The sequence below is a fragment of the Lampetra planeri genome, chromosome 47 (genome assembly GCF_965212315.1).
Source record: "Lampetra planeri chromosome 47, kcLamPlan1.2.h2, whole genome shotgun sequence".
Taxonomy (NCBI): domain Eukaryota; kingdom Metazoa; phylum Chordata; class Hyperoartia; order Petromyzontiformes; family Petromyzontidae; genus Lampetra; species Lampetra planeri.
Window position 1 is genome coordinate 7194435 of NC_136153.1, and position 13162 is coordinate 7207596.

Below are 13162 nucleotides of genomic sequence, written 5' to 3' on the forward strand. Positions count from 1 at the left end.
TCAGCAACGCTGCCTCGTGACCACCGACACGGTAGGAGTAGTAGCCGCTATGCAAGCTACCCGGCCACCCCAGTTAAATGGCAAAACGACAACATTCCGATGTGGTCAGAGCGCCGGTCTCCGGGAGACAGCGCCGGCGCTGTCTGGCGAGCGTCCAGCCTGGCAAAGCACCGCAGGCGCTGCGACTCGGACAATTCATCTATAAGCGATCATTATCAGCCATCTAAGGAGCTCGTTTCCTGCTATGATCGTAATAAATTGCCGAAAGGTATCTCCCCCGCCCCCCCCCCGCTCGGGATGACTGACAAGAGCGTGGGATTAGCAGCTGTTCGCGTTCCGCAGACGGGGAAAAAAATAAAATGTACTGCTGCGTGCACGCTTGGCAATCTTTTCTGAAAATGTCTGACAGCTACAAGGGGAGAAGCGGCTCTTCCAGATTTAGGAAGGCCACAGGGCATGAGAACATCATCAATTAACCCACGCTGTTAATCGAATGAGTGACAGTCTGCTAACAGTTAAGATTCACCACAGTTGGATAAACAAAACGTCATCCCATGAAGACCCTCAGGTTGTCTTCTGTGGTGTGAAATCCATTTTAAAAATCAAATTTTTTTAAAGGCATTTTATTAGGCAAAACACATTCAACGTGTACCGGTGCTCTCACCTCTTAACGAGACATCTGACCAGTGTGGAAGAGTTGGCCAAATACACTCTAGAGTGGCTCGCGAGGGTCCTCTCGTGGAGGCCCTTCACCAGCAGTGGCATAAACAAGAAATTGCAGGGCTGCACCTCTACATTTTTTTACTAATTCAGAGGAGGCAACTTATATTTATGTTTGACCAAAAATCAAATGTTTCTCGAGAAGGATTAAAGACAAACCAACCGAGACGCACCCACGATGAAATGCAACGGCCCCGATGAAGTATAGATAAATCCGCGTGATGATAAATCCGCGTGATTTTAAAAGCGCACGCACTTACCCCTGGCACAGCAGAGGAGAGAGAGAGAAGTAACGGGAGCCTTTAGGCGGCCAAGAAGTCTTCTCGCTTCTCGCAAGTCGCACAAAAGAGGGAAGCGGAGGCGCGGGGGGGGCAGGCCTAGTCACGCCGCGTCGGCTCAGCGTCACGCACCGCGAGAAAACTCGCTCACGCGGAGAGAGAGATGTCCTCGCAAGAACACGACGGAGACACGCGGCCTGCTTGTGACCCGCTCCCCCCCCCCTCGAATGCAACGTTACTACCTCGCAAGTCATCGGCGTGTCATTGACATGCTTTAAGAAGTGTGGTCCGACGAAGATCTTCGGCATCGCTCGGTGCATTTTTCAAATTTCTGGGCTGTAAAAGGCCGCGTGGACTTCGTGCGCACCGACGAAATGTGTGCAAATAAGCTAAAATGCACGCGTACGTGCGTATTGCATGGAATGCTTCGGGCTGTAACACGGAGTGACGATAACTCTTGCGAAGATGGTGCAATGCAAATAAAATTTCATATTTAAGCCGTGTTACGATTAGTGACAAGTTGCCCTTGAGAAAAGTTAAGCAAATTTATTAAAAAGGCTACAAAAATTTTTTTGGAGAACGGGTAAGCCTTTTCAACCAAGGCAATGAAATCATACGCCGTGCGTGCGCTCATACGCAACTCGGAATGTAACGTTACTATCTGTAATCAAATACTGTATTTCCGACAACAGAGTCACATTATGAAGTGTTACGACAGCAATGGATGTGCACGATTTTTCTTCAACTTAAAAAAATGGGCAGCTTTCGGCATTTTAATTTCCACGTGGGAATGTCGGCAGTTTACGGCACTCATTCAAACACAGGTCTCCCTTGAAAAACACAGATTACCAGGTCTCAAAGGGCCCTTACCTGGTAGTCATCCATTTATGTATAGAAGATCTGCAGGACACAAAAAAGCTGCCTCTCTGCTGGGGTGGCAATGCAATACGTGGAGGATTTCCCCAGCTTGCGAAAAGTGAAAAACAAAACTGAACAACTAAGGCTTTTCGAGTTTCCTGTAATACATCCCTTTCCAGCAGGCTATGTCGAAATCAGCCGTTTGCTAGCAGCCCTGGTCGCTCAAAAAGTAAAACTTATCTCCGTAACACAATTAATAACGCTGCGCTTAGTGCAGCAAATCAGTTTTTTCCGCGATAGAGTTCGTATTGATAAAGCGTCCGAATGCGACTTCGTCAAGATGTCATACAAATAGGAGGGGGCACGCAGCATGGGAAGGGGTTTGGGAAAAGAAAAGTTGTTTGTTTGGAGGCAGATGGCGAATACAGCGTAGAGGGGGGCGAGCAGACAATGCTACGGGTTAAGGTGCAGGTGATGACACTTCATAAGGAAAATTATTTCGCAAGCAGAGAAGAGGAAGGTGAGTCATATCAATTGTTTGTTTGTCCACGTGAGAACTCAAAAGAACAGACTAGTGTCATTCGCATAGGTGAATTGTGCCACCAAAATTACCAAAGTTAAACAAATAAAATAAACATCAATTTCGTGAGATATATCGAAAATATTGCACGAACATAAATCAATAATAAATAAATGGGTTGAGCCGAGACTTTAGCAGCTGTTGGGTCTGAGCGGTGCAAATGGCAAGGAGCGAATTCCAAAGACCAGGAGGAGCGATCTTTCAGAAAGGAGCGACCTCCCTCCCCCTTTGGAGGCTTCAACAAGAGGCTTTGGTTACTGTGGAGGAGGGAACGTTGCATTAAGAGCTAGGTGTGAGCGGATCAAAGACATTACAGTACCTTAAAGATGGTCAAGTCAATTTTGAAGCAAATAAAAACACATCCTTATCTCACGACGGAAACACCAAATTCAAAAGACTTCTTTGCTTCCCCAAACCACGAGCCACATCTTGACCTCTGAGGTCTTTTATTAACATGCATGGCACTTGACTCATTTGCGTGTGCGCACACACACACGCGCGCGCGTTTCTGCCGGGCTTGTAGGTAATCGTGTGCCACTGTCGGACCAAGATCATGCGCGGTCTAAATAATGAACCAAACCTTTCCCAAAACAGAAAAACGCTGCACGCAGCTAAGCGGAAGCGTGGAGTTTTTTTGAGAGTAAATAAACACATTTCCTTCTTTCGCGCTTGACAGCGTTTCCTTGGGCACGCTGGAATGGACAAAGATTACTCAAATTCTCAAGCCAACGGTGGGACCATTTTTTTATTGACGTAGAAACCATTGTGAAAATACTTTTTGAGGAGGGTGCTGCATTCAAATGTTTGGCCAATTCCATAAGCGTGTGTTTGTTTTACTTGTGGAAGTACCCAGAGAAAATCAACGTCTCTACCATGGGATCATTTGCAGTTTGCAGGTCTCTCTCTCCCCGTGATCGCGTGGATTTCTCTCCAGGTCCTCCGGTTTTTCCCTCCACATTTAGAAACGACATGCGTTTATAGTATTTGGCTGCTATACATTTCCACGAGATAAGCCACTTTGTCGCGCTCTCATTTGTGGCCAGGTTGCTTCTGACAAATTAGCTAGCTCAGTGGGTCTTACCTGGTAAAATGAAACTTTTAATGTATTATTAAAGACTGAAAGGCCCACACAGATGGGTTCAGAACTCGCTTTACTGCCATTCTCCTAGCCACTTTTGGCCCTCAAGCCAGTTTGGGAGTTCAATAACAATTCTCATGACCCACCAACCCTCGCCTTGGAAGCAGTGAATGACAGGCATGGGCTGCTGCTACCACACCCAATGTACGTGGTTGTTATCGGTTGAAAGCCAGTACACGCACAATGGGGGGAAGGCAGGTTGAAGACACTGCATACCTCATGGCTCACGGGCCTGGGGATCTAATTTCAGGCAGGGTATACCTGGGGGTGCATGAAGAGGATGGAGTCCTTCCATAACAGACGCCTCAGGAAAATCTGCTGCATCTTCTGGCCAAACATAATCCAAAACGCAGAACTGAACAAGGAGACCGGTTGTCCTAACATCACAGAAGACATCAAGCGACGGCGACTCAGATGGCTTGGACATGTCCTCAGAATGGACCAGGACCGTATACCAAGAAAGGCCCTAAGATGGACACCACAGGGCAAAACGAAAACCCGGGAGACCACCCTGGCGCAAGACCGTGAAGGCCGAGCTGGTGCCAGCAATCAACCTCACTTGGGGCGAGGCTCAACATGTTGCCAAGAGGAAGAAGCGAAGGGAACTCATTGCGGCCTTATGTCCCATAGGGGATGAAGAGGATTAACCAATACCTGGGGGTCGCCTCATCAGGTGGAGACAAAAACTGCTGCAAGTCCCTGCCTCACAATACACCAGAAACCGAGTTACTTACACAGGGACACATGGCTCCCGATAGAAAATGTCACCACCACTGCACCACAGGAAAGGGATAACAACTTGGGATTCACCCACCACAATTAATCTGACTTCTACATAGCTTAGACAATTAAGCTCACTTTGGGCCGCATGAGGAAACACGTTTCAGCGAACAGTTAACGTATTGGATTCATAAAAAAGATATCGCACAAAGTGTCAGGCACATTGAAACAATAATTCAAACAAATACTCTGTGCTGGGCGTGGTGGTGCCTGTGATAAGTACTTGGAGGCAAGGGTTGGTGTACCTCATTAATTTTAAGGCTTCTCTAAAGGGCAGTGACCTGGCCAGGAGATGGCAGTACAATAAGTGGCTTCATGTGGCCACCTCTATGTGAGAAGCTTTGAATGCGGTCCTGTCATGATGCGTCCTGTCATGATGCGAAGGTTTTACCCAGGTACTCTGGTTTCCTTTCCACAAGGAAATGACGAAAAACATCCCAATGCAGCATCCTCCTGAAGAAGTCTTAAGAATCATTGCAGGCTCTCTTGGGTAAAGAGCATCAGTATTGCAATGACTAGTCAGTCTGGATTACTATGGCACACGCACGGTCCAGGTCAGATCTACAGACGAGTGGCTCGTGTAACATTTAAACGCATTCGAAAGGGACAGCGGAGCTGGGTGTCACGGTTGACTTGTATAAAGTTTCCATGTTCCAGTTTAATTACGTCAAGTCAATTAGGACGGCGGCTCGAGAGAAAAAAGGCTACGGGCTGCACGAGCGACGGACGAGGGTAGGAGACACATGTGCTGACCCCAGGCTCGTTTGCGCTCCGGGAGCAATTGGTGTCAACAACGCTGCTCTCAGCGAGCCACATCTACACTCGTGTCCTGCGGAAAACACGGATAAACGGTCCCTTTGTCATTCGCGGGGAAGCATTAACAATCCGGTGGGGGCCGCGTTGCCATCGCGCTTGGAGACGTTCAGCAGTAGTTTCACCGCCATCGCTGCGATATAAAAAAGAAACTGTTTGCTCATGTCAACGGCACGATGCCCATTCACAAGGGGAAGAAGCCATTGCGCGCCAGCGTCACCTGCAGAGCAAATAAGCCCCCGTCGCTCGCGCGTTCCACCGCACCGCGGCACTAACAGGGCCTCATTGTGAGCCCAATCACAGGCAGCACACATGCAGATTAAGCCACGACGAGAATAGAGCTTAAAGAGGCATTTGTTTGTGGCTGGGTTATTTTGGGACCTTAATAAGTGGCATGTTTTAACGTTTATTTTTATATACACACGTGCACTTCGCCTATGCACACGGGCACAAAAATCAGAGAGGAAAACATAAAATACTTGTATCTGATAAGAACGGGGGGCTCTGCACTTGAATAACTTGACATGATTTGGCGCACCCATGCTTTTCAACAACTGTCCAATAGCATGCCCCCTGCCATAGGAATGTAACCCATGGGGCTACAGCCGGAATACTATTGGCTGGCACGTTCGAGGGGAGGGCAGAACTAAGGGTCTCAGGAGGTTTGGTCACACATGCGAACGACTGAAATAATGGTCAAGGCCAGTGTCTGATATTCTCTGGGTCTTTCGGTAAAGTCACGTGGATAGGTTAAAAGAAAATAACAAAAAAGGTCGTAGTTTTAGTTTTTTGTTATTTTCTTTGAACCTATCTACGTGACTTTACTTTAAGACCCAAAGAAGATGAATTCCTGCAGTCACGAAAGCTTTAAGCCGGTGTCTGACTTGACATTTAAAGTCTAAGAGAGGCAAGGGCGCTCCAAAAGTGTTTTCTTTGAGACAAGTGATTATACATTGTACATGTGTGTGTGTGTACAGCCCTTTTGTCAATCCACGACTGGATGACCTACTCACAACCATGCAGGTCGTGAGCATTATTTGACCATTCGTCAACCGCACTGGTCAATTATGCCTAGGTGATAAACACAGAAGTAAAGACAGAGGAGTACAGTGCAACAGTGCTGTTTTCGACACCCGATTGTGCATCGTGATTACCCATCCAAATATGATTCGGGCTCATGCCTGCTTAGATCTGTGGTCTGGCGAGACTGGGCGCAAACCAGGCAGTTTGGTCAATGGCTATATGTGGTATGAAAATTAATATATTGAAAACCACATTAATATTATATATGTACACCCCTACATAGGGTTTTCAACAACACAGCCGCTGAACGCCAAAGGGTTTTTGAGCCAACAGAAGTCTGCTGCATGATGGATTTATAAAATTCGCGGACAAAAAACACACACACACATGGCCACACACAAACTAGAGGAACTACATATGGATAGGTCGCTCAATAACAAAAGCAAACATGCAACATGATCAGGGAGGACGGCATGACACCACCAACCAAGCGATCGCTCATCCAAACACGGTCGTGTGATGGTGCACTAGGCAATGGCGCGCCCTGTTCCACTGTTCAAACACCATTCCAGGCATCGGATGTGTTCCTCCATAAAGCCGTGTTGCCACGTTCTGGAGCATTCTTTCTTTTATCGTTCATCAGAGAGCACAGTACATGGTATTCTTATGAAGTCACCTGTATATATATATTTACACGAAAGGAACACATCGATACACATTACAGTACATAATGAATTTGTCGTGTATGCCCAGTGTAAAAAGAGTGGATTTACACAGTGCTGTATATATGCAGTGTGGACTGTACGTACGGTATTTACAACTAGTCTATATAGTACTGCATACTGTACACAAGATTCAAGACCAAATCACCCGGAATTCACCAGACCCTCTTCACATCTTGAAAACTAAGCAAGTTTGAGCATGAATAATGCTTTCATGGGTGGTCACCACACGTCACATTTTGTAGGTTGCTGCTGGGCTGTTGCAGGTAGCAAGACAACATTGCAGACAAATCCATAGCATCATCATCATAATTAATTCACCGCTGGATGAAGGCCTCCCCCCCAAGCCGTCACAATTTCTCACAATCCTGCAATGTAAACAAAAAATCCACCTGCGCAAGAAATAATGTAATGGTTCCATCTCTTCGGCGCATGAATTATATCCATTTGGCTGCCACTCTTTGTCACTTTGCTTAACCGTCAGTGTTCATCGCTTCCAGCGAAATTGCCCTGCCCAAGTGCGCTGACTTTTTCTCACAAAGTTTGAATTTGCCATTGACATGCGTACGTTGTCTAAGCCACGAGTTCCTCTTTCTGCCTCTCAATGTCATTCCGAGGATGCACCGTGATTCTTTGTGCACCTGTTCAGTTTTTGTTCCATTGCATTGTTTAATGTCCGTGTTTATGATCCACGCTTCCTACCTGCACACAGTATAACACGGTTAAAACACAAAGATTTACATTCGTTACCACAAAAGTGGCATCCCCGCACTGAAAAGACCACCGAAGTGGAGCTCATCTCCGTTGAGGCAGAGATGGAAATTACACATTGCTATGGCAGGGGCCAGATATTCCAAAGGAAGACCAATGTCAATTAACACAATTATGATTATACTACACAGGCTGTATACATTGTTTAATGCCGTTTTAAGCACCAACTTATCTTAACCGAAGGTAATGATGTACTGGAGTAAATGTAATACATTCCATTCAAGCTACGGTTCAACAAAGACATGTGCGTCTGTGTGTTGTGTGGGTATATTCGTGCGGGTATCTGTGTGGGGGTATATTCTCGCGGGTCTCTGTATCTACATTAGCGTTTCCAAACGACGATAGCAGGTACATCAGTAACCGATTTAAGAATCGAGACGCGGTTTCTGAAAGTCAACAGTCGATAGTCAAATTTCGATTTAAAGCTTTCGTGACTGCAGGGATTCATCTTCTTGGTTTCTTTCGGTAAAGTCACGTAGAAGGAAAGTAATACAATAATACAAATAAAACATAATAAAATAATTCTCACGACGTTTCGGCCACAACGCAAGCCAGCGTCTGTCGAGGCGACAGACGCTGGCCAAAACGTCGTGAGAATTATTTTATTATGTTTTATTTGTATTATTTTATTACTTCCATTCTATGTGACTTTACCGAAAGAACCAAGAAGTCGATAGTCATTTCCAATTTACGAATGCACACCGATTTGCATGCGCCAGCGCTCAAACGGCACGACGGCCTAGATCAGTCTCCTCGTGGTATAAATTTTGCCCTTGATTCTCAGTTCAAAGGTAAAGGTGTGGACCTACAATTGTCTGCTTTGCTTATGCCCCTGCTGACGGAAGGCCCTCTACTGGAGGCAGCTTTAGAGGACAGAGTATATTCTTTCTAGATTTGAGAGATTATATTCTCTTCCACGCTGGCCAGATGTCTTCAAATAAACTAAGCAATACATTTATTTTATTTTACCAGGTAAGGCCCACTAAACTATATAACAGCCCTTTTTCAGAAGCGACCTGGCCACAAATGATAGCTCAACTTAGTGGTGTATCGTGTAGAAATGTATAGCAGCCGATTACTCTAAAACACACGTCGTTTCTAAACGTGGAGAGGGAAAAAAAAGAGGACCCGGAGAAAAATCCAAGCGGCCACGGGGAGAGAGACATGCAAACCCCAAATATACAGCAGCAGGAGGCGTCATGGTCTGGATTGAAAACCACGACCTCCTCCATACCAGGCGAGGTAGTTAGCATCTCCTATACACCCACCGTGTGCGCGTACCCACACTTTAAACCCCACCAAACACGTCCTGGATTGTTATTGCTGGGTGGAGAGGCGGAAATATTTAAGAAGTTTGCCCTATTGTTTCTACTGACGCCCAAGAGAGACAATCGACATCTGGGATTGCAAGCCCATTGTCATAACGAAACAGCACCTTGGCGTAATGCGAGCGTGTTAGTGGGGAAAAGTGGCGCGGTGGTTAGTACACAATCCGCAAAGAACCCGGTCACCTGAATTAAAATGCCGACGAAAGGTCAACAGCGGTGGCAAGTGATATTATAACCGGCCCTGACCTTTCTTTGGTTAACTCGTGTCATGTATAAGGTGGCTCGTTTGTTGAGATTAACACTGCAGAGGCAAAGGCGGCCGTGGGTGATTCTGGTTGACACTGTTTCGGCATTCAGTCTATGCATGCTACGTTCATGTGTGTTGACGAGTGTTTCATGTACGGTATATGCAAGGCTGTCTGTGTGTCTATGCCGATTTGTCCGTGTGTCTATATATGCTGGTATGTCCATGTGTTTGTCCGTATGCGTGTGGGTGCCTGTGTGTCAGTCGCAAGTGTTGTGTGTATACGTTTTTTGTGTGCGTCTGCGTTCGTGTGGGTTGAGTCTGTTGTATATGCGCATGTGCCCGTCAGACTGTGTGCGTTTAATGCATGTTGGCATCCTGTGCATGAATTCGTGTGCTGCGTTAGGCAAACAGAACGCGATTGCACCGTTACCAGTGCACAGATTAAGGAGCCCCGATTGAACGCAATGGCAAAATAGCCCCGCTATTAAAACGACACTGGATAACACACACACAGTGTCGAAGACATCGCTTCTACTAATCTGCCCTTAGTCTCGTCACCTCGCAGGTTAAAATCTACTCACACGCCCACCAGACACGCGGAGGCACCGATGAATTTCGCGTTTCCAGCATCCACGCCGCTCGGGCCTACTTTTCTCGGGGTCCAACGGAAGCCTCGGTCTCGCCTAAGACGCCTGGCCGAGCTTCACTCGCCTCCTGCCGGCCGAGGAAAGCGACACCTCAAACCTTCCCCCCCACCACCAAATCCCGAACGCGTGGTTGAGACTTACCCATGCTTCGCTCAGCTCCAAGGGCGAGAGACGTGACCGCGAAAGTTAAACACCAGCAAGATGGTACAGTGAGTGCGGCTATCGTTACACAGAAGAGAAGCAATAATCACAGTTGTCGCTGTGGCAATACAGGCGGCGACGGTAGGCGTCACCAATAGGCGCGTCCTCTCGCGCGACTTCCGCCACTTCTCGCGAGATTTCGCATTCCTTGGCCCCGCCCACTTCTACCTGCCCCACCCAAACCCCGCCCCTCTCCCTCCACATCCCCCTCCACTTCCCCCCTCCACCACACAACAACAACAACAACTTCCGTTCACCACGAAGTGCCTGTGACGTGAGTCCACGGCGCTTGTGCCAGGCTAGGTGCACTCCGAGGCCACGTGAAGTGTCGAATGCTCGCAGCTGACAGGAGGTCTCGGGACAGATCCAGGTGCCATGGGTCGACTGACTGTAGATGACTGGTAGCAGATGCATCACCTGTGCCCCCTACTTTGCCAACTTGCTCCGTTTTAACCGCCCGGCGCTCCGCTCGTTGTTGTGAGCGTCGCTCTTCTGTCCCTCCGTTGTTGCTGGAGGGCGACTGCCTCCAACTGCCCAGTAGCAGCGTCCTTCACGAGCCTCCTCCACAGAGGCCGATCTTGACACTGCTGGGACCGGTCATCAGCAAGTCCACTCAGCTCCACATCCTCCTGTACCACATCAGCCCCATCTATTTTCCAACCCGTGTCACTCACTCACCCACTAAGCCATCATCAGCTCCATCTCTTCTCAAGCCCATGCCGTGGCCGTTTAGCCCCCTCTATCCGGACAAACAGAAGCTGCTTGGGCATGGGGTGGCTGGCCATGCGGGCTACATGACCCCAGCCAACGCAGCCTCGCCTGCCGGAGGAGCTCACCGATGGGACTTTGTCCAGATCTTTCAAGAATTTGTGAGCTCACACAAACAAGCCTGGTAAACCCAAGGATGGGATAGTAGGCAGGCCAGCCTGAAAGTTTTAAATCCGCCGCAGATGTTCCCACGAACAACAAAGTGGCGGTGACCTCACCACGGCGCTTGTGCCAGGCCAGGTGCACTTTGAGGCCACCTGAAGTGTCGAAGGGCTCATTGGCAGGTCATCGAACAGACCCAAGTGCCGTCGGTCGACTGACTGACTTAATGAGATGACTGGCAGATGCACCAACTTCTATATAATCGGTGACATTTCGGGCAATGGACCTTCATTTTAAGGCCGTGTTATTGACGAACCTGTTGAGGTTTTGTTTTTGTTACGGTGTGCTGTGCTTGTGCATCACTGCCAACGCGTAGCACGAAAGGCTGCTGCTCGAAACGTCGCCTGTTTTATTTTTTACAGCAGTTGTATGAAGGCAATCCGTTGGCCATTCCCCGCGACCTTGCTGACCACGTGTCGGGCCCCACTGCTCCATACAATGCACGTGTCACACTGTTTGTATGAAGGCAGCCTGATGAGGTGTCGTCCTGACCTTCACAGGTGCTTGCTAACAGCACTTGCCCTAAAAGTTTGTTGAGGTCATACGGGGGATGTTTGTATCGTACATTGCACGGGTGGTCCATCTGCCAGTCATCTCAATTAACCCATGGCACCTGGGTATGTCCCGTGAGCGGCCAGCAGCGAGCCTTCGACACTTCACGTGGCCGCAAGGTGCACCTAGCTTGGTACAAGCGCCGTGGTGACGAAATCGTCACTTACTAGTGAACGGCGGTTGTTATTGTACTTTGCCTTCAGATAAGGCTGTAGATGAGATACACGTCCAAATGGTGGCGTAACATTTACAAGCTGCTACTATATGCTGATGTATGTAATGTAGTTTTTAAGATTACAGTACTCTTATTAATATTGTATTACAAATCAAGACGACAGCATGCATCCGTTCGCATACTCTGACAGTTGCCATTGCATGTTATTGTTTTACAAGGCATTTCAAAATCAGAATCTTTATTTATACTAGATAAATCCCATGACGGGCCGTCCATAAATGACGTCACGCGATTTTGGACGATTTTTGACCCCCCCCCCCCTTCGTCACACGGCGTCACAAAAAGTCAGACCCCCCCTCAAATATGACGTCACAAAGCTCTGCCCCCCCCCCCCCCCCACAAAAATAAAACATGCTTCAAATCGCTTTAAACTTGTCATTGTAGAGCGTATTTAATGTGGCGCTGCACTCTGATGTTGTAGGAGAAAACATTTATTAAAAAGTCTATTTAATTAAGTAGAACGTGTTGTGTCTATATTTATTTAAAGTTGCGCATTTTGATGTGACGTCACATTTCTCAACACCCCCCCCCCTCGTCACACATCGTCACAAATGTCTAACCACCCCCCCTAGGTGCGTGACGTCATTTTTGGACGGCCCCTGAGATTAAAAAAACTCTTTGTCACAGATGTCCAGTAGGGGCGGGTCAGGAAGTTACAACAATATAAAACACGATACGAGTGCAAAGTATCGGAAAGGTAAGCAAATCATTAAAAAAAACGAACCTTTTTATTTTAGCATGTCAAGCCCACTGAGCTAATAGCTTCTCTTGCAGAAGCGACATGGCCACAAATGATAACTCAACGAAGTGGCTCATCACGTGGACATTTCTATCAGCAAAATAATCTAAACAAGCATTTAACCCCGTCAGTGTGATTATCTATTCTGACATTTACACATACAGTATTATATATGGAAGGTCCTCCAACTCGCCCCCGTCGCACTTTGCGAAGGCGACATGGGTTGCTTTCTTTTCAGACGCTATGCACGAACGTAGCAGCGGAGAGGAATTAACCCAGAAAACATCCAAACGTTCGGCCACCGTTGGTTGGCATGTGGTTCTAACCATTGCACGTTGGCCAATGTTGGGCCCCAAAGTTCCATATTCACTCGGGTAAGGGTTTCTGCCACGATCGGCAAGATTTACTCGGTTGCTTTGCCCACAGGAAGACCAAAAAAATGTGTCATCTTCTAGAAATACCACATTTGGTCAATTGTTGTTCATGTACGTTGTACGAAGGCCTTGCTCTCCCCTCCCACCTAAATTGAGTCAAAATGTTCAAACTGTAACACTGACGGATGCCCCCCCCCCCCAATCATGCTCCAGCGTTGATTTTGAG

General features: G+C 47.6%; 1 protein-coding gene across 5 annotated transcripts in view; it reads right to left on the bottom strand.

Moving 5' to 3' along the window:
- SH3KBP1 (SH3 domain containing kinase binding protein 1) overlaps nucleotides 1–10219 on the bottom strand; it is a 74578-nt gene extending 64359 nt beyond the window's left edge. For 3 of the 5 annotated variants that reach the window (XM_078615560.1, XM_078615559.1, XM_078615558.1), the window contains exon 1: nucleotides 10047–10218. In XM_078615560.1, coding sequence (XP_078471686.1) covers nucleotides 10047–10050 — 4 coding nt within the window. In that variant the 5' untranslated portion in view covers nucleotides 10051–10218. Of the gene's footprint in view, nucleotides 1–980; nucleotides 1078–10046 lie in introns of those variants that run through there. The other 2 variants (XM_078615563.1, XM_078615564.1) reach the window with 2 other exon arrangements.
- Nucleotides 10220–13162: the final 2943 nt, after the last annotated feature.